This window comes from Battus philenor, unplaced genomic scaffold, assembly GCF_028537555.1.
Source record: "Battus philenor isolate CCGP_79_NKW_IND1 unplaced genomic scaffold, ilBatPhil1.0.hap1 SCAF_24, whole genome shotgun sequence".
NCBI classification, from domain to species: Eukaryota; Metazoa; Arthropoda; class Insecta; order Lepidoptera; family Papilionidae; genus Battus; species Battus philenor.
The window spans coordinates 8,959,528-8,982,121 of record NW_027181687.1 but is presented as its reverse complement, the minus strand read 5'-3'; the positions used below and the strand labels follow the sequence as shown (position 1 = coordinate 8,982,121).

The 22,594-nt window shown below is 31.3% G+C and overlaps 1 protein-coding gene across 1 annotated transcript in view; it reads right to left on the bottom strand.

The window, feature by feature from the left end:
- The window catches only part of LOC137924622 (uncharacterized), a 30,191-nt gene extending 9,283 nt beyond the window's left edge, over positions 1-20,908 (bottom strand). The window contains exons 1-4 of the mRNA XM_068768040.1: positions 20,719-20,908; positions 15,383-15,563; positions 6,086-6,197; positions 5,335-5,437 (exon numbers count right to left, since the gene is read on the bottom strand). Coding sequence (XP_068624141.1) covers positions 5,335-5,437; positions 6,086-6,197; positions 15,383-15,563; positions 20,719-20,908 — 586 coding nt within the window. The remainder of the gene's footprint in view (positions 1-5,334; positions 5,438-6,085; positions 6,198-15,382; positions 15,564-20,718) is intronic.
- Positions 20,909-22,594: the final 1,686 nt, after the last annotated feature.

The window sequence follows — 22,594 nt, the reverse complement described above, 5'->3', positions numbered from 1 at the left end:
AAACACGACATTGGTTCGTTATATAATTTACGTAAAATGGATTTTAAGGCTCATAAATATATTTATTTATATCGAAACTTAATTAAGAGGAGTATGTTGCAACTAAAAAACCTATTAAACAATAAATTTCAATCTTACTTAAAACGCCGAATGTAGATAAATGCTTCCTGTTGAATCTGTGTTTCATTTGTTTTTTATTTTGTGATATTTGGTTTCTATCACGGTACACAGTTTTAGTGTCTTTTATGTTAAGTTTATTTAACCGTAATAGGTTTTTTTCTATATACTAGACTGAATATCACTTGTAATAGTCTTACTAGAATTTATAATTTTAACCAATTTAGTAACCGAGTACGGAAAGTCTTTAGGAAACATTGGGAGTTTGGGTAGACATATTTGAACGGATTTCGATGCTACCAAGGTCGCAAAGCGCGTTGGCGAACAATTCGTGGATTGAGCTGGTGTAAAGTTCCACGAGAGGGAACGTCGGATTAAATTGTTCCGCAATATGAGTTTCGATGTCGATTCTAAAATCCTCAAGAAGGCCGAACCTTGGCTGGATCTACTGTCGACCTACGAATTGTCATGTAAAAGTCTTACTTTGTATAAAGCGTGCTGAAAAATGTGATAGTACAGTTTCGGAAGCCGTTTTGCGCCAGATTTTATATTACAATACTTTAGACAGCATTGCGTATACTTTTTAAAACACGAAACGGTTATCTCGTCCGTATATTGCTAAGGCTTTGTTCAAAAAAAAATAATCGAAAAAAGATCGGCTTCTCTCGTAATAGCATTTAATGTAACCTAATTATAATGTTTAAGCTAAGGTCCGTATATCATCCGCCCACAGGCAGAAATATCTTTGTGAAGAACCAGTAAACCATACCACAAATTATGGACATTGGTAATTTAGAAACATTTGAATTTTTTTTTTACTAGAGGTAATTTTTTTTTCAATTTCATTCATTAATTCTACTTTCTTACTAAAACAATTATAGGTTACATTCAAAAGTAAAACTAACTAACAGTTTACAACATTCTTAGTATTATTAAGTAAAATACAAATCAAAAATGGCAAAATTAAATTAAATAACATTTTTCTGAAATACTAAAGTGCTAGTTACGTAAAATTTGTTGATAAATTAATTTAAAACATTTTAGTTATTAAATATATAAATATCACTCTTGTAGCATTTAAAACCAAAAAATGCGATAAGGGTAATAATTAAAGTTGGCTTGTCGGATTCACTTAATACAGAGCGATCACATTAGTTATTGATTACATGTGAAATAAATTAATTATTTGAACTTTAAATACTGACAGATGTTAAACTATAAGCTGTTCACTGATAATATAAATTTGAGGCGCGTAAACTCTCAAACGCCTAAATTTTATAGCAAACTGTCAAGTCATTACATTTTCTGATAGCTCTCTAATATTTTCGAAATTTTCATTTTCTTTTTTCGTATACACCCTTTAAAATATTAAGAAATATACGAATAAGATGAATGAAATCGGTAGAACTGTTTTCAAGTTACCAAGGAAGATAGGAGTTTATTTTTAATTAAAGGGTGGTTGGTTACAGGTGTAAAAGCTTCTATTGTTTCTGATGAAGTTAAAGCTGTTAGCCCTAAGGCTTTTATAGCTTAATCTTACATGAGTTCACGGAACAGAAGGATCCGTGAACAATAAAGCCTTAAAAAGGTTAATGTATTATATTTGCTGTCTATTACGCATAAACCCTATCAAATAACAGTAATTTCAGAAATAATAAACCATGTAATGATAATACAGTAAAAGAAAATTGTGTTATAAATTAGAATTACTACGTATCAAAATTAATTATTTTTTAATATCCGCATGTATGTCGCATTCCAAGAGAAAACATAAATAAATTTAACATATTACAGAGTGATCATTTTGTACAAGTGATTGACAATAGGTGTAAAAGTTTTGAAGCTTTTTCCCTGACATATTGACTATACATTCACTCCATAAAAGTTTTTTTTATATCTATAACCAACACTCTGTGTAGATTAAATTCAATAAATCACAATTATGAATATTTAGGACAGCATTTAGAAAAAAAAAGGAATATGGTCGGGTTCGGAATAGAGCAACATCTATAATTAAATAATAAACATAACTCGAGGCTCAATCTTAATCGATACATATTATAAGTTAACCTTTATTAATGTCTGTATAATTACGTTATTCTTTATTCGAATTTTGAATATATACCTATACCGTTTAATGGTAAGTCTATTTCTTTTTTCAAATATGTTATTTCCGGTAAAACATAAGTTTTCCTGTTTTTATTTATTTATTTGTATGGAGGACTTGCAGCTTTGAGTTATTATATATGTAAAAAGGAATCATCACTATGTCAGCATATAGATGCCTGCGCAAAGGACCGCAACATTAACCGGTTTTGCGCTACCCGCATCCAGCGACTTCCGGCGACCTTGACTATGTCGTCGATCCATCTAGTGGGGCCCCACCCATGCCACATGCACCAGATAGTGGTAGCCACTTGAAAACCTTTCGACTCCAACGGTACGAGCGATGTACTCCTCATACTGCCACTTCAGAAGATCAATTCTTGGAGCTACATCGGTGATCTTGGTTCTTCTGTGGATCTTCTCATTTCTGATCAGATTTCGCAGCAAAGCTACGAACATAGCCCTCTCTTCATTGCTCTCTAGGTCAAAATCTCCACTTCTAGCATTATATTCGGTTTCAAATATAACTATCGTAAATGTATAGACGTTACCAAAGAAAATCAGGTTTAAACACCATTTCATTGAATGAACGGATATACAAGCGAAGTAACGAAAGATATTTTGGATGCTTGTATTGACAAAGTTACATGGCTATTCATACAGCTCCCGGAATGATATTATACTGGGTTTCCACGGTCGTACGGCGTATAAGTGGCACGCTGTGGCACGTAGTGGCATGTTGTGGCACGTTGTGGCACATTGTGGCACGTTGTGGTACATTGTGTCACGTTATGGCACATTGTGGCGATGTCGGTCAACACCATCTTACTGCATTTTAGATGTTATTGAAAGTCCGTCTTTAGTCAATTAGACGAATATTCTCTCCTCGCCCAAAGCGTGTACTCGGACAGAACTAGCGTGTTGGCAAATGTTGCAGTAAGAAATACTTTAAGCGTTACTTGAAGTATGTCATCTATTAACAGGACGGTTATTCTCTCTTCGTTAGCAGTATGTCGTCGGTCAGGATTCGTAGATTAACGATTGGGCAATAACATATGTAGCTTCACCCAAAGCAGCTACAATTTGTTTTAATAATTTTTTTGCTAGCGAAAATATATTATATTAAGGGTTTCTAAGTAAGAAAAGGTCCAATATTTAGCCACTTCTGCACATGCATTGGTAGTCGTGCAACAACGTGCACCGCCCGCCAGCCCGCTGATAAATGCGGAGGCGGCAAACAATGCGAAATACATAACTGCCACCGCCAAATTACTCAACACGTGTTTCACCCCTCCACGAGGCATCTTCAGGAGTTATACCGATTAGTGCCAAACACAGAGCCTGGTTTTTTACCATTTTTGTGGTCTACCATAGCGTTCACTTTCGTTTACATTGTAATCACCGCGATTAAATTGTCGAAACCATGTCTCACGTCTTTTAATAAATGGAGCGTCTTCAGTATATATTTTATATCAGCTAACTAATACTTTCAACGACCTTTTTCTTTGATTAAATTTTGATTTTCTAATTCTGGTAGAAAACTCGACATAAAACAAAGCCATAGAAAATAAAACAAAGATGTGAGCTTATGGCGGCCTCAGCTTGTATTTGTTGTTTAACGCCAGACTAACAAAATGAGTTTCGAATCTTTTTGGTAACTTTTTGAAACCAATTTGACTTTTTCCGAACGTTGCGCGTTTGGCGGTCGACATTCAGATTCGATTTGATTAGTATACATAGCCAAGAAAAAATAACGTCTTTCGGGTTTTCGTGTTAGCTAGTTTATATCTACAGATAAAAAAATTTATCAGAATAAATTCTCGATGTTCTTGAATCCTTTGATTAAAAAAACCGCCTTTTAAAATTGTAAACTGGTAAAAAATAACTCAAGGCTTTTTATTCCAATCTCGGGCCATAACATACTACTATTTTAATGTTTATACAGAGTATAGAATAGTATTAAATTTATCCGCATTCAATTGTTATAACAAAAGACTATAGAAATGTCCGATTATTCATTTTACAATTCCTTTTGTATCTCATAATGAAGCTTTAAATTACATACATTACAAAATGGACGTCGATTCTCTTGAAATGACAGCATCATTAATGACTTAATGGTCATCATTAAACACACTATCCGGGAACAATGAAGGCGAAGCCAGGTTAATAGAGAAATTAATTCCGATGTACCAGGGCGGCATGGGTGACAGGAGGACTGATTGGCTCATTAACTTTGGCCCAAGTCTAGCTATCTCGCTTGGATAACAATGGAGAGTCGTTTAAAAGACAATTTATTTTAATTTCCAGTTACGAAATCTGTGTCTGAATTTAATTTAGAATGATAAGCAACAAAGAAATTTGTAAAGCTGTCTGTAAAGGTTCATTGATTATTGATCTAAAAGTTTTAAAGTAATGTTATATAGCTCATTTGTCATCAAAAAGCTTTTATACCAATTTCTAATCACCCTGTCTAAAGTGACCAGTCTGAAATATATTATATAATTTAATTTAATCATTTGAAATTAGAAGGGCCCATAACTTCCGGTTGTGCAAAGCTGTTGAATAGATATTATTAAATAATTAATTTTAATATGCAATGTAATTAAAAAACGATTTTATTATACTCGTATTATCATTATGTGATTTATTATTTCCGAAACAATTGGATAGGGTGCGTACATTAATTGATAGCAAAAGGGTTTTATATTATATTGCATCTAAACAAGTTTTTATATCTATTACTAATTACTTCATAGAATATAGTCATTTTAAAAGTATTGTCTGTAGCATATTTGTCTATATCAATGACTTTGCCCGTGTTTGTAAAAAGTATTATTTTTAAGGATTCTGTTCCCAAGTTCATTTTGAATTTAACAATCTATCAGATCTAAATATATTCCAGATTTTCATGATTTTTTTACAATGGTTAAGGCACTAGAAAAAAAAGGAAAATGTAGTTGTTTTGTTTTGAATGAATTCAGAAAATGGAAAACATGGCCTCAGCAAACAATTTAAATTGGAGGATTTATTTAATATCTACGAATAAATTTTTATAGATTTATTACATTTAATTACATTTTATGTACCAGGAAATCAGAATTTGCTTACCAATCTCCCTAAAAGACGGTAGTTGCTGCCAGCAAGTGATCAGGCTGCATGAACCCGACACGCCGTGACACTTACAAGTCACCCGCGACTTCTTGATCACAGCCTAGAACATAAAGTTATAATAAGGCTTTACACTAAAACCATAGCTCTAAGAAAACGAGTTAGAGTTTTTCAGACATCAATGTACAAAAGTTTCACTATTATATTTAAAGGGCCTTAACAATATTAAAACACAAGTATTAAAAACTAATTTATAGGTTTTTATGTTCAAAAAAATATTGTTATAATTGCCTAGTAGTTTTTATTACAAAACTCGATGGTTTGTTTATATGTTTGCTTAGAAGTAGTTAGTTATCTGTGCTACTTTAATTATTTATTTATTACTTTAAAACAACGTTGTCAAAAGAACAAATATAGTTCTATATATGAATAATTAATTACTTTTCTTTTATGTGCCGGTATTTTTGTTTATTTTGGCTTACTGAACTTGTAGATTGCTTTTCAAAAATTTTGTCATACCAAAATTGCAAAAAATGTATGACTAAAATGTAAGTTATATTCAGCGGTATGTATATATTTTACGTTGTAAAATTAAAAATTTAAAAAAGTAATAATAATTTTATTAGGACTATGTAATTAATCTTTTATACCAGGTAAACATAAAATTAAAATGCATATATCGCATACTGTAATTGCAATATTTTGTGTACATCCGATACTAAGATACAACAGGGTTCATTATACGGCTTACCCTTCTACCAGCTTCATTGTTATGTCTATTCATTAGCTGTCTACCTTGCTCCCGACTGCCTCTCTTCACTTTCCTCTCGCGTTCTCTGATATCCACGAAACCTTCAGTAAACCTGGACAGAAATGCTTTATTTTATATAGTTAGAAACTATGAGACTATTGACAAAGCTTTAGAGAGTTTAATGAACTGAACCGTATCAGAATGTTTCGGTAATAAATTCTTGTTTAGCACTATGCTTGTTATTTTAAGAAAATACCATAATTTAAATATTGTTTTAGTTAGATGCAGCAGTTTTATAAATCAAAATCATTCAAACGTTTGGGAATCACGAAACATGACCTGATCACATACACTAAAACTTCATAAAATAAAAAAGTTTACTTACAACCTTGCTATCTATACATAGTAATCACTCGTGCGTAATAATATAATAATAGCCATAGAGACAGTTCTTATGCATTGCTCTCTTACAAAAGAGACCCTGCCCTCATTTGCTTTAATATCAATATATATGCTTTATAAAGAAAATGGATGGTCATCGTTATCATTTCAACCGTACCACCGCTGAATATAGGATTACTCCATAGATTTCTAATAAAAATCTAAAATTTAAAAATTTTCAATAGGCAATCTAAGGGGTATATATGTATAAATGGCTTAGTAGGACGGTTGTTCCGCGTCTTTCTACAACCTTAACATGGTCGTCTGTCCGTTTTGTAGACGTCTTACGCTACGTTTGCGGGAAGGTGGTCTCCACTCCCAAAACTTTAAGGCTCCAGCGACAATATGTTCTGCGCGCTATGTGGGCTGCCCGTTGCACTTAAACTTGTTAATTCCTAGGGCTATATCATTTACTTTCATCAATCTAAAGAACTTCTCGATCTCATAGAGTAATGGCAAGCATATCCCTCTCCATGGCTCGTTAAACGTCTGCGTGATACAACCAAAAATATTTAATAAAAAAGAACGCTAAAACATCGCTTACTCTTCGAAAACCTAACCTTATTTCTAATTTATTATTATTATCATTAATTATATTAAGAAATTATAATCATTATTATAATCTATTTTAGATATTTTAATAGTTTTGAAACAAAATAAATTTAATTTAAATATAATACATTGTTTTTCGAACATTTTATTATTAACGCTTATTTACAAATTTTATACGTACTTACTCCTGGTACTTGGATTTAATGTAGAAAGAGATATAACAGTTTGAAAGAGATAGATATATGTCGTAGCCCTACGTAGCTACGAACTCTACAATGCTCTGGAATCGATTCGTAGCAAATACAAGGATTCGTTCGAAAATGAACTCTATGTATTTACGATTCAAATCATTATTGACAAAAACGAACAACCTTTTTAGTTATACGGGAAAACATTTTCTTGGGACTTGAAACTCAGATAGTTTCTTTAGATTTTAGTTATTTTTATTAAACAGGGTTTAACAATATTTTTTTTATAATTTTGTAGCTAATGGTTACATTAGTTGTTTTGGCTCACAAATAAATCTGTTAGAAATTTTATATAATACTATAGTTAAAGGACATAGTTTTCTATATTAATTATAAAATTTTCAATAAAAATATTTTTTTCAAAATTCTGTTTCATTATCTTGTGTAATATTGGAATTGTAATAATATAAATAATTAGCAAAGGCTCAAGATTGTTAAGCCAAACTTGATCAATTCCTGAAAAAAGTTACTTTCAGAATGGATTAGCAAGCCTCTCCCTTTTATGTATGCCTGGTAGTTTCTCGAGGATTTAAACATGCTTAACCCTCTAAACCCGAAGCTTTATAAAAAAAAATCCAAATCCGCCGATATGGAATCGGGCTGTGAAAAGAAGCAGTAAAAAGACTGGTCGGTGGTTGTTTTCATTTCAAATATATTTATATATTTCCTGTATTCGCTATCATCAATTTCACCACTCTGTGATCTATAAAATAAATTTATTTCTTTTAATTTTTTACTTAACGGGTTTTAAATATAGCCAAAGAGAAAAAATAAAAAAAAATGAAGCAAAATTTAGAAGTAATCTCATTTTCATTTTTTATTTAATTTTCCTATTCTCATCTCAAGTTATCATCAATCCTATTGTGTTGTTAACCATTGTGTTCAGTTTGTGTTGAAAACTTAATTACTACAATTTATCCATTAAACTCACTGCAATAAACATCAAGAAAAAATGCTTTACAAGGAATCTAAAAAATTTAAGGAATGCCTTTTAAAACTCTTAGTGGTTTCTTGTCTCCTAGTAAGAAAAATACTCCAATGCGGGAAAATTCCTTTCGCGTGGAAAAATCCACCACGCCCTCTTCGTTTGTGAAAGTAAAATTTTCCCCTTTCTCACATATTTTAGACTTTCATATTTGAATTTCTCAAGTCTCTGCTTTCCTAATACGGAAAGTTCAGATTGACAAAATGCTTAGTTTAATAATTGGGTTCTGCAACAAAAAAATATTTGAATAAATTATATTTATATATTATTATATAATGTGGTTTGTGTTTTGTGCGAGATTTAAATAAAGCTTTTTATACAAAATATATATATTTTTTTTATTTTAGAGAGTTAATAGCACAGTGATAGTCTTTTTCATTATAAAACCTTTCTATTTTTAGAGAAGGAAAAAAAATATGTTTCTTATTTTAAGAATAATAAAAACTGCGGAATTTTTTTAATTACAACGAATGAAAAAAACGGATGAAAATGAAATTCGGAAGGTTTACTTTTAATATGAAAATGGTATTTTATTTATGTTTTTATGCGTTTTTTTTAAATAAACAGTATGTGAGTGTAATTTTTGCCCTGAAATAGAATGTTCTTTGAATAAATAGTTCAATAAATTTTACAGAAAAAACCGCACAGGAAGATAGATGATACCTTAAAATCTAATTTCAGGAATTTCTCCTTAAACTACACCGTTCCTAGTAACGCAATTTTACTTTTGAATTGTCATCGTTGAATTATGTGTCACGTTTCTAACATCGCGGAGACATAATCATTCGATTTTAAGCATTATTAACATCATGCTTAAATTTAATTTACATTTCCCAAGAATTTGTAAAATATTTTCGGCTATGTTACATATATTTTACATTAGAACCATCTTAGGTTCATGTTTTCCTGTTACCACTGTTGAGAAATATGCAGAAAATTTTGATTTTGTGGGAAAACAATTAATTAATTTTGTTTCATCCCCTTTTGTTTTCTTCTCCATCAAACTTTCAATTAAGTCCAAAAAAGAAGTGACTGGAGAGGATTGTAACCATTATTGGATAAAATGTCTCTATAATTTTTAATAATCAAGTTGCCCCGTAAATAAATGGTTACTGTAACAAAAAAAATATTTATTACTACTTTATTAGTTGTTTATTGCCCAATATTTTTAAAGCTATGGGAGTTCTATTTTTTATATCTAAGTTCCTCATCCTTAGCACCTGTCACAAAATTTGCTTTTTATAAATTTATTAATGTTAAATACATTTTATAATATTTATTGATTAAATTGGTAAATAATTTTAATTATTATTTTGATTTATTTATTCATTAATTTTGTTATAACCGAGACGCCCCACCTAGTACGTACAATTGTACTAGGGGTGTAACGCAACGTAGGAGATTACCTACGCTTTATTTACTCTGTCGAAAACTCGGTACAAAAATTATGCACTACGCAAATTTAATTGTCGTCAAAATAAATTTTCGTATGTGTCTATTAAAGTCAAAACATTTCTATATCGACTTGACCCGGATCATAAATGTAAACCATTTACATTAAAATTATCCTGTTTCGTCTCAATTTATATTTTAATAAAACCATTACTTAATAGTATTGTAAATAGTTTTCTAAAAAGACAACAAGAAATTGTTTTTATGTACTCTCATTGTCAATACAACTTTTTAGAAAATGATTACAGTTTAATTTTAAAAAAAATGCTGAATTATGTTATTTCTTGAAAATAATACGTTAATTAATGTTCAGGTGAATAAATATTTATTAAAAAAAATAATACAAATAATCAGTTATTATTTACGAATAGGTTGGGGAAAAATTTCGTTCGCTTTCTACATGAAAATTCGAATCGTGTAATTTCTAACTTTATTTACATTTAACTATAGTATGTACACCATTTTATTCGATCATTTTTTGCCATCTTGTAATTAGTGAGATAATGCCCTTGCTGTCGAATTTTGGGAATTGTGATAAAGAAAGGGACAGGTAGTTTTGGTATTCCTCTTTTAATATTACCCGACACTAAAGAATTCTGAAACGTGTGGAAATCTGAAGATGCAAGGTCACGGCTATATGGCCAATTCATTATCACCTAAAACTCTTAATTTTTGCTGAGTGGCTAAAGGCGTGTCTCTAGCATTATCAGGATGAAATATTACATCCGTTCTATTGATCAATTCCGGCCGTTTTCCCCTAATTTCTTGCTTTTTAATTTTTTACTAGCTTTTAACACTGAATTTCTTCATTACATTCACATATTTTTACGTAAAAAAAATCATATAAAATAGCATGAAACGCGTCCTACGTGGTTTCGTTTTTTTAAATTTAACATTTTTAATATTATGAAAATCAGCCGTATATAAATAGCTTAGCCATAGATATGTTATAACGAGTTTATACACACTAATTATAAAAAACCTTTTCCTCTACTAATACACCACATTAATTTTCTAATTACAGTTTAATTGTTAGATCTAGCTATTTAAAACATCCTTAAGTATTTTTCTGTTAATCGTATATATCAAATATCCCGTTGTGCCTATATTTAGCTTTTTTGAATGTAATTTTCGTCTGTCTAAATCAGACAGTTTTTGTAACAGGTTCTACAGCGGATACAATTCTCTGCGACATCCTGTACGCCTAGTGTATGACCTGTCTCACGCCATAGTTGATCGCCGGTGAAGCCTTTTGGACAGGACAGATATGAAAATAAAAACTATCCCTTTGTCGCTGAAGAAAGGTAGGTTAGGTAACTTTAACTAGATACAGATTAATTAAATATATTATATATAATATATAAGTTTACTTATTTTCCAATATGTGTAAATTAATATATGTTTATTATTTTAATTATAATTTTTCTTAGCTTTTAATTCATTTTTTAATTTTAATTTAATAAATCTGCTTCAAAAATAACCTTTACACGCTCTAGGTAAAAAACAAGAATTATTTTAAAGTAAGAAGAGCAGAACGCAGGTAAATTTCCACCTGTCTTACAACTTACCTGAGTACTAGGAAAATAGAAGTCACGAGGTGATGCCTCACCTTAGCACGTGAAAACGTTACGTCACGTATTTCAGGTAAACGCGCACACCGATATAAGTGTGCGCCTAAAATTTACATTATATTCAACAATGCCGTACACAGAGACGTTAAAACGGAAACGGAAACGTTATGCTTGTCTCCTTCTAACACATTGAATAGTAAATACACCTGCATGAGCACCTACAGGAATGTATAAACGTGAAATCGTCAGATGTGTGCGTAAAAAGGTGGATGTAACTTCATTTGAGTTCTTTGTTCCTAGTACACAGGTATAAAAAGAGCAGGTGAGGCAATAACAAAAAAAAAGATAAAAAGTATAACGGCGAAAAATCCCTTTTTACAATTTGTCGATTTGTCTTTTAAAAATGACCTACGAAGAAACATTTTAAAAACTACTTGCATGTAAATAATTAAAAGCCTCTAATATTTTAATTAAAGATTTTTTTTATGTATGAGTAGTGGTGGACATCGGTTAGTTAGTATAGGAATAAAAATGTACAGCAGTTTAATATTATTTAATATTAATTTAATAATCTATTTAAAAATCGAAGATTTCAATAAAAATGAAGATGTCAGTCAATAAAAGTCAGTTTCGGTTGGGGTGGTTTAACAACTATTTAGACTTAAAACTATTTGGGGTTTAAATAAATTCGGTAAAATTCGTAATCGACCAAAAATTTAATTTATAATAGAAATTTATTTTTCTAGAGAAAATAAAATTTTGAATATTTTAATTTCTATTTTTAATTCTATTTACACTTTTACTTTCACACAGCTTATATGTGAGTTTTTTTTTGTTGTTATAGTAATAATTCAATTAAAAGAGTAGAACAATATGAGAACTATAAATAATAAATAAATAAAAACTAACACATATAAAAATATCTCTGCTGGTTTTAATTTTACAACCATTGTTATGGCGCTGTGAATTATAGAAATCGCGAAATCAGTTCAATGTTTTGTTAACGACGATATAATATTTAAGATTAAATTGATTTAATAAGGCTAGTGCAATTAAGAATTTTTCATAAACGAACTAAAGTAACCCACAGCCCAGCAGATTGGCAAGTTGTAGTGTCAGCGGGCAGACCACATTGCTCATCGAACAGTTGGCCACCGAGTCCTTCCACCTAAAAGTTGGACTGACGATCTTAAGGACATTGTAATATGTTAAATGATTTAATCTTTTGTGTCTTATTGGAAATCAATGGGAAAGACTTGTGTATCTACTAGATATATAAAATAAATCATAATGTACAAAATTTGTAAACACACACAAACTTGGAAACAAAATTTTATTTTAAATTTGTAGTTTATTAAACATATTCATTTAAATTGTGCCTTTGATAGATGCATGCATCTGTGCAGTAAAAAGTGCAAGTAAAAAAAAATCCTGTTAAAAATTTGTTTTGAAGTTTTTATTTAAAGTGTTAAGTTATATTGTTTATATATATATTATTTCTTTATTTGCGAAGTAAGTAAAGTAAAGTAAGTTTCTCATGTCAAGAAAGAAGCCGGACATTTTCACCTAATAAATTTTGTTTACAAGTACTAGGGTACCATAAATGATAAGATATATGAGGGAATTTCTAAGATTGCTGTCTCTTTTAAAATATTTTATTTTTATTGCCATAAAACAGGATTTTTAGTAATAAAAATAAGTAACAAACAGTTTTACCAAAAAAAATTTAGATCGGAAATAATTATTAACATTTATTTTATTGTAAAAAATCAATTTGAATGTTCAGCGCCATCTAATTTTTCCCATAGCTGGGAGTGACAAACTCCATTTTTGTATTAAAAGAAGTGTATTTAGTAAGAACTAAACATAGATGTCATTGTAAGAAAGATTTCGATTCCTTTTCAGTTTATGTCAGTAAAATGATGCAAAACAAAACGGTTTGTTAAGGAAACCAGGAAAGGTAACTATAATTTCTGCTAAAAGAAAATAGCATTTTTATGTACATTTCGTATTTATTAAAAATTTCAAATCAACAATTTTTATAACCCCTTTTACAAATAAATCTTGTGTAATTTCTAATAATGTTGTAACTTTATTGTATTTTTATGATGTTTGTTGGATCACAAAGGATTTTTAATAAAGTTGTATTGTATTATTTACTCTAGTAAAACTAGATACAGGTAATACGATAATACGAAATTATGAAAACATGGAACGAGAAGAGAGCGTGCGTGTCTTCCAGTCCTTCTTTCAAAGTTGTAGCGATTTCCCACCTAACGCATATTGCGATCGACTACCAGGAAATCATGAAGAAGTAGTTGTATCTCAAACAGCCCTGATTTAGTAGACACACTTTTTTCATTCGAAACTATATAAAACTGTTCATAAATTTATTTAAAAAGTTTTTTTTTAATTTAAAATACCAGTCCAATTATAATTTTAACAGTAAAATTTTTGCTCAAGATTTTTTTATAAGCAAGTTAAATTTTCTTTACATTTTTCTTAAATATGTCTAGCGAGTTCGGACAACATGAAGTATTGTGAGACTAGGAAAAATGACAAGAAGACACCCTTGATAAGAAAGAATATTTAAAATGACGAAAATAAAAACAATTGTATCTATCTAAATTACCATAATAAAGTTAACGTCACGGAACACATAAAATATTTATTTACAGTGCACCAGTTTAAATATGTAACGACAAAAGTAGCAGAGTTATGTTGTTGTTGCGGTTAGGAACCCATTTAACTAAATAAATAGAGGTCCCTCTATCAGAGTTGTCAGCTTTCTGTAACAAGGTTCATCATACCTTTTTCCGACAACCGTACAGACAGACATCAATTAGTAATTAGAATACAGGAGCCCTGAGTCCGAAAAAGCTGTAAAATCCAGAAACGCCAGAGCAGCAGAAAGGCCCAAGATAAGCAACCGCCCAAACAATCAACCAATTGAGCCCAGTAGAGTTGTCAACAATTTCCCACCTGACACGTACTCTGTGCAACGACCAGGAGATCATGAAGATGTAGTAGCAGTTTAAAACAACCTTAAAACTCCAAAGCGAGAAGAGGAACGATTTAATGGAAAATTGGTAATTCAGACAAGGATAGATATAATCATTCCGTTTATATTATCTGTTACATAGTATGTATAATAGAAGAATAAAGAGATATATATCTTACTCTGTTCAGCCTTTATTAAATATGAATGAATGCATTTTTAGGTTTATTTACCATTGCAAAGATCAAAGGTCCGTTCTTACCTTTGCTCTTTAAAAGACAATAAACAAATTATTATTAATTCATTCATAAATATATTTTTATACTAATGTAATCATTTTATTAATGTTAAAAACAATTACCCAAACAACCACTATTTTAAATATTAAAAAAAAAACGATAAATTAATAAATAGTTAGCAAATTTGATGATTCATAATTTTTTTGTTTTATTTGTTTGATGATGATGATATTGGTTCCGTAATTTTTTTCAACAATTCCTGTGTTTTACATATTTCGACTAGGGTACCATAAGTTTCCAGATTACGTTGTTATTATATACGTTTTAATTACATATTAAATAATATTAAATGTAAGCATAAAACTAATTACAAAGTTTTTAAACATGATAGATTAGCTAGAAAAGTAACTCATTTAGCCGTACGCTTCATGCAATATATGTTATTAAAACATGTCACAAACAAAACTGGTATAAAACGATCGACTTCCAAAGAAAATAAAGTCATAACTTTGAAAAAATAACATTGTTAGTGTAGCTACCGCTTGAACCTGCTTATTTCACCGGCCATTTGCGAATCGACGTTAAAATAAACGTCTTGTTGATAGACTATGGACTTCAAGCAACGGCTGAAATGCTACAGGACTATAATTGATACGCCGCACAACTATGGAAACTTTCCATTATATTTTCTTATGTATAAATAGGCAATGTAACATTGTAAAATAAAAGCATTCCATGATGGTGTTCCGTATGGAACAGCCATCGATTTACTTCACGTTTCTCACCTTTGTACCTAAATTTGTTTACTTACTTGTATCCATACTGTAGATTGTCCCCACAGCCGCCCCAAACCCAGTCAGCGTGGAGGTTCTTTGGCCTGGTAGCTCGACTACATCCACAGCTCGCCAGGCGACCGTCACGACATGCTCGGGAGATTGCCAGAGACACGCCGGCCGACGTTATTGCATTGGTGAACGCCGTCTCTCTGGATGCTACAAGGTTTTGTTTTAGTAAATTGCTGATCTATATGAATTTCTAAAATTAACGATAAATCTTCTGACTGATTAAGAGAGAATGAGTATTTATTTGTGTTTATCTATTTTTTAGCTTATTTGGTAACAAATTAAAAATAAAATAAATTAATTTTTTATACTCCTATCTATACAAGAAGGTATTTTCATTAACTGAAATGATTTTGATTTTGATTTGTATGTAAATCAAATAAGAATGAATTGCATTGAAGGAATTTAAAACCTAGTATTTTAAATATCTAATACAAGGGCAACATGAAGTGGCACAATGTTTCGGATTCAATAAGCTTGTTTTAATAGATCATTTCATTTTAATATTTATGGTACCCTGTTACTTTTGTTTAGGTACGAGTTGCGTAGTTTTGAAACAACAGAAAAGGTAAAATAAATTTTGAAAGACTCTTCTTAGCGCGCATTAGGGAGTTATGGATGCAGGCTGAACAGGTTAGATTTTTGTATCAAACGATCCAACAAACTGCACCACATTCAAGCACAAGCTCACCAAGTTGGTGATTAGGGAGCTACCTTGACTTTTTTATCAGTCTTTGATAAAGTCTAGCAGATCATCATCTCGTATACAAGTGTCATTAGCAATCTCACAGTTGCTAAATGAGCCTTGGAGAAGGTTGTAATCAGGATACTACAAGATAGAATCAAGAATGAGGCGATGTTGAAGAGGTTGTGGTCCGGCTACATAAAGCTAAGGAAATGTTATTAAGTTGACTTTAAAACAATGGTGGAGAAAACAAGCCTGATAAAGTTATTTTAAGGAACGAAATAAATGAATCATTCTCATTATCTAACACATTCAAGTAAAGACAGTTCTGAAATCTGGTAAACATGATCCATCATTGCACCAACTTGCAAACAATATTTTATTTTTACTCTCCGATATGCATAGTTATAGCTTAAAACGTTGCAATTGAAATCAAGGAAGCTGAAAAATTTGAAAACAATGCGTGAAGTAAGTAAGACGTCACCTAATTCAGCTGAGTGCCATTCTATGGGATATATAGCCTTGAACTAGATCTTTCTGAATGCAATTTCATGTAGTCTTATTTACATAATAAACTCATCAGGAAAATAAATTTTATTACCATATAAAAATCATATGTTTACTGTTTATTTTTAGGTTTATATAAAAAAGAGACTTACGACGTCTTGCATGATAAAAGAGGTATTTAATACGTGTTTATATTAATTATCTCTTAACACACATCAATTAAATCTGTAAACATATTTTATTTAATTATTAGTCTTCATTTCCCCATGTTTTACCTTGGTATATACTCATATATATTTTGTTTTCGTTAATTTTTTTCTTTATAATTTAACATGTTTATTTATCTAATAATGATGATTAAAATAAATTAACATCTATAGTAACGTAATGAAGTCGCGACAACTAATAATTATGCAGAAATTTATTAGTAGAAAAAATTCAGTGTTACTAATTTATTTGTAATAAAACTAATTTGCTTATTATTTTTATAAGACGGTATCTACAGGAACGAGAGGATGCATAGTCCAACAAAAGTATCCGATAAAACCCTGTGAATTTTCCAGTTCAAGTGGTGATGGACAGGCCATATGGCAGATAGTCGCTGGGGTCTTGAGGCCCAGGAGTGGAGATCAGCGGTGTGCGACATCCACAAGCAAGGTGAACAAACGACGTTTTCAAGGTCGTGGAAAGATACTGAATGCAGGCCTCTTCCAACAAGTCAAGTTGGAAATCTATGACCAGCTGATCTCGTAGAAAAATCTCGGGCAAAACCCTCAACCGCATTTATCAACGAATATAAAAAATTTTTTTTTAAAAAAATCGTAAATTTTTAATTTCCTTGCATCGAGCAGAAAATAGATTTCCTCTTACCTTATTGCACCAGGATATATCTTTTGTAGAGAATGTATAAAATATTTGCGGTTAAGGAGGTGAAAGGACTATAAATCTGTCAGTTGTCCTGCCAGGGAGCGGGTGCGTTGGGTGGAAAAGATTTAGAGCGTAGGGAACGGTGGTTTTTAAAGAATTACACCGTTATAAACTAAATGTCTTGCAGATTAAATGACAATGTATATGTATGTACCTATATACATACATGTATTCTTAGTCTTGCCATAAACATTGTTACGAAGAAAAACAACGTTTTTTTAGCGTACGTAACATTTATTACTATTGCAGTGTGATAGTTAAAACTATTAAAATATATAAAGGTTATACGAAGTGGTCCCTAGTGGCTATAGGACAGTCCTTTAAACATTAAAATCAGTTATCAATAGCTTTTTATGAAATAATTCTTCAGAGCCAATCAAATGGTTTATTTCTGGGACTCCTAAATTATCACAGCCTTTAGAGCAAACTTTACTCGGTAAAACTGATTATAAATTACCATCCAGTAGATTAAAATCACGACTAGATGATTACCAGTCTTCAGCTCTGAGCAATCTGGAATATCTGTTTCTATCCAAGATTGGGTGAATCGAGCTTTATGACTCGGTGCAGAGTCTTGCTGAAAGGACCATTCTTGGTTATTGAACATTGCGTTGTTAAGGGTCTAACTACCTTCTCAAGAATGGTATTTTAATACACCAGAGCCGATGTTTCGATTTTTCATATAAATGTCGCTGTCATTCCTTGCTAGCTAGCACCCTAGTAAATCATCACTGATGTCTGATAATGCATACGTTGTACTCTGTTGACTAAATGTAAAGCTTCTTTAGAACTTTCAGTATGAATACAGTCATTTCGATAGTTTAAATATTACTTGATTGTAAAAATTTTCTCATCCGTAAACATATATGTTGCTGCTCGCAAATCGTAATGCAAGGTGGATTTTAGAAATAAAATATACGTAAATAAAATATATTAATTAGTTAAAAATATATACGTAGAAACAATATTTATCTATTCACCGAGATTGAATCATTTCAAATACAAACAATCTTTATTCAAGTAGGAATTTACACACAGTTTTCTTCAATTATTTCTAACATTATAAAAATGTCAGTTTAGTCAGTTTATTTACTCATAACGCTTCCGAACAGTAGTAGTCCAGCGGTATAGGAATGAAACTTGGGATCGAAGGTCACAGCTTCGATTTCCGGGGTACAAACCTGTATAATTAACACTCTGTGCATTAATTAAAACAAGTTTCCAGAGTATGAACAGCGGCCTTCTCTACGTACCAAAATACCACGTTGCGACACATATTACAATTGACAGCATTAATATATATGTTCAACAATTGCATAATAAATTAGTGTATACATATTTGATTTTATTATAACAATAAACTATTAAAAGTTTATATAGTATACTCGAAATAAATTAAAAATTTAAAAAATTACTACGTTTTAAAGTAGAAAAAAATGATATAAGCTGAAAGAACAAAATATGAACATAAATGAATCAGTTCTGCGAACTATGAATAACTATATTATATAAAAATGTACCTAACTGTTTCCCTCTCATAACGGAACCAAGCATCTTCTTTATGTTTACGACGTTATTATTAAGTTTTATATGCGATTATTACGCTCCAGTTATTTCTCTATGGAATTTATTGGGCGTTTTATATGATATTTATTTGTTATTACTCGCTCCCGATGGCTTTCTCGATCATCGAATTTTTATATATTGCTTTATGTTATTATTTTTTTAGACTGACTAATGACTTTTCTGGAGTAGCGAAAACGAGTAGGCAGACGTAGTCATGATCACGGGAAGTCGATGGATGTGACCATTCAAATGATTTATACACGATAAGGAATTTTGGACATGAATTAATCTACTATTGTATTATGGATATTGGAATGGTGACCATAAAAGAGAAACATTTGTGAGTTTGTTGTGGGCTGTTCTCAGATCAGGCGCGTTTGGAACCCTCTTAGGTTTAAGTTGTAGTTTTATAAGAGAGCTCAATCTGATTTTAGTTCCTCCGGCATTTTTAAACGGTTTTATTTAGTTCGACCCGTACGGAATTTATTTGGATCAAAATTAGAAATTGAAATTTAAGCACCTTCTCGTTGTCAGATTGATCTGAAATTTGGTACACACATTTAATTTAGATGACAATACAATATAATAAAATCAATAACATTATAAATCTAAGATGGCCGCCGATACATAATGGCGGATTACATATTTTTCTACACTAGTAAAACACGACGATTATGTCAAAATTTAAAATTCAAGATGGACGCCGTTCCAACATGGCGGACTAGGTACTTATCTTTCCACAACCACCATAATATGGGTATCAAAAAACCGTTTAACTTAAAAGTTTTTTAAATGTATTTTTCTCATAACGTACACAAGCGGTCTTTGAAACCGTAGCACAGAGATACGCCGTTGCAAGATGGTGTGCAAGATGGACTGGTGGTCGGTGTTTAAAAGAAATTTGACAACGCAGGGCCTAGCTAGTATAGCTGTATCAAAAATTACTTACATTTATAATAATAATATCTAATGAATTCAGGCGTTATTTTGCGGAAGTCCATCCTAAGTAAGAAAAGGACCAATATATAGCTACTTCCGCCAATGCAGTAGGAGTCGTGCTATAAAGTGCATCGCTCGCCAGCACGCTGATAAATGCGCATGCGGTAAACAATGCGAATTACACAACTACTACCGTTAAATCACTCAACACGTGTTTCACCCCTTCACGGGGCATCTTGAGGAGTAATGTTACACCGTCCAGAAGTAGCTATATATTGGTCCTTTTTCTACTTAATAATAATCAATAACGTCATTTTTAATATTATTATGATAAACGAGTTTACATGCATATGTAAAAAATGTAAAGTTTATAAATAAATTGGGAGGACAAGTATCGATTAATAAAGCGTGTACGTTAAACTTACATATGAATATAAATATATGAATGTTTGTAATTCTATATAATTGTTACCATATACTACATTAAAATACATTATTATGAATATAAAAATAAATGAGAACGTAAAATCGGATTAACTTCGCATTTGCCTGAGAGAAAATAAAGCTAACAGATTTAAAAAAAAATACTTAATTAGCTAATAAATAGTTATTTTTAAAGGCAATTAAAGCAAACAATATAACAATCATTCATCGTACTGACATCTAATATTACGTACTCACCGATCAAGGTCAGAGGACCAAACACAGTCTCGTCACCAGTGACAGTACAGTTCCACCTCCGACTCCTGAATTGATACTGGCATTCCGTGATCCCTTGCTTCGCTCCAGCGCCCACAGCCGGCATGTGATCCTTGTGTCGACGACAGACTCTGCGTTGACCAGGCGTTAGACCGTGGATCTTGGAGCACATACGAGATCTATCCGAAAACAGGTCTGGCTGATGGGACCATTCCTCGAATTCTAACAGACCCATATTGCTGGAACAATACAAAGAAAAATATAATTCAAACCTAAAAAAAATAGATAACTAGTGTATAATTATAAGCAGAGATTAGATGTTCAGATGCGTACTTATGTAAATTTAAAAGGTTTTCTTATTATAACAAGTTATTTGTTTTTAAATCCCTTATCGGTGTGTCGGTAAGACAAATTATTATACCTGCTTATTATTAGCTGTATCTGCATGTGATAGTAAAACTATATACTATACTCTTGTGTATTAGTGCATTTTTAGCGCATTATACCTTTTTATGTTTCTTATTTCACCTGTATAGATTTTTTAGTAACTTTTTTCATACTTATTTTTTAAATGCCACTTATAAGACGTAGGTCACTTCCGCTGATATCTATGGACGGATATACCATAGTTGTCACCCTTAATAGAAGGATTGGCGATCGCGGTGTGGTATTATGGTGCGCAGACGACCCTGCTCTCTCTGAAAACTTATTTATGGGCAATGGCAATCCTAATTAATACACAAAGTTAAAGTTTAATAAACAAATTTTAGAAGATTGTATCCTAGGAATCGAACTCGCGACCTACGACTGCAAATATCAGTCCTCTCTAAGTAGATTCATTTTGGTAAATTATCCATTTGTACGTATTTTTTTTTACTCAATATTATACATTAAAAGGACATAAAAAATTTGATGAAATTTACAAAAAATCAAGTATATTTTTCCGTGATTCCACCTTGTATCACATACTCCTCCATATAAAGCTGGACATGTGTCTAGTCAATATGTTCACGTGGCACAGGGTTCCTCGTGCATCTATAACCCAGTAGTGGACTAGATGGCGGCGAACCTGGATGCCTGTCCCGTATTTACAAGAAAAGGATCAGAAAGATAAATAGTGTTGGGGGTTAAGATAAATATTAGCAGCATCGCTTCTTTGCGTACAACACATAGGGTTATTTCTTTCAGACAACCATAAGATGAGGTTGGTTAATATATTCACCAGTGGTAGTTATGTGGCTTTGGTGAAATCCCGATTAAAATGAATTAAGTAAGCTAGTGTTGGACAGTAAAAGATTAAGCTGGTAGAGGATTACGCTTACAATGTCATTAAAAATAAACGAAAGAACAGAAACAAGACGAAACGCAGGAAGAAAATGTTACAACATTTCAGTAGAGGAATAACTTATGCAATTTTTCACGGATGTAGTATAAAACTGATGTTACGGAAATAGTTTTTGCGCTTTTTTGACATTACGATCACATATCAAAATCCGCTTCCGTAACTCAAAACAAATATACAAAACATCAAAATATACGCACTCGAACCATTCGCCGTCTTGGACAGGAACAATCGTTCCTGTGGTCTTAATAATTTTTCCACTTTCTTTTTTATTTACTCGCTTTTCTTATATTTATACCTTTCACTCGTTCTTCTTTTTTCTCTCGTATTATCTATCATCCCTTTTCATTTCTTTACCTTTCATACTTCGCCTATTTTCCTTCGCTATTCCTTCTTGACTATTAATTTACAATTTTTATTTTATTTTCTATATTATTTAACATTTTACAAGTCTTATATTTCATATTTTTCTTTAATTACTTATGTCTTGTAATTGCATTATAATTTCAGAGTCAT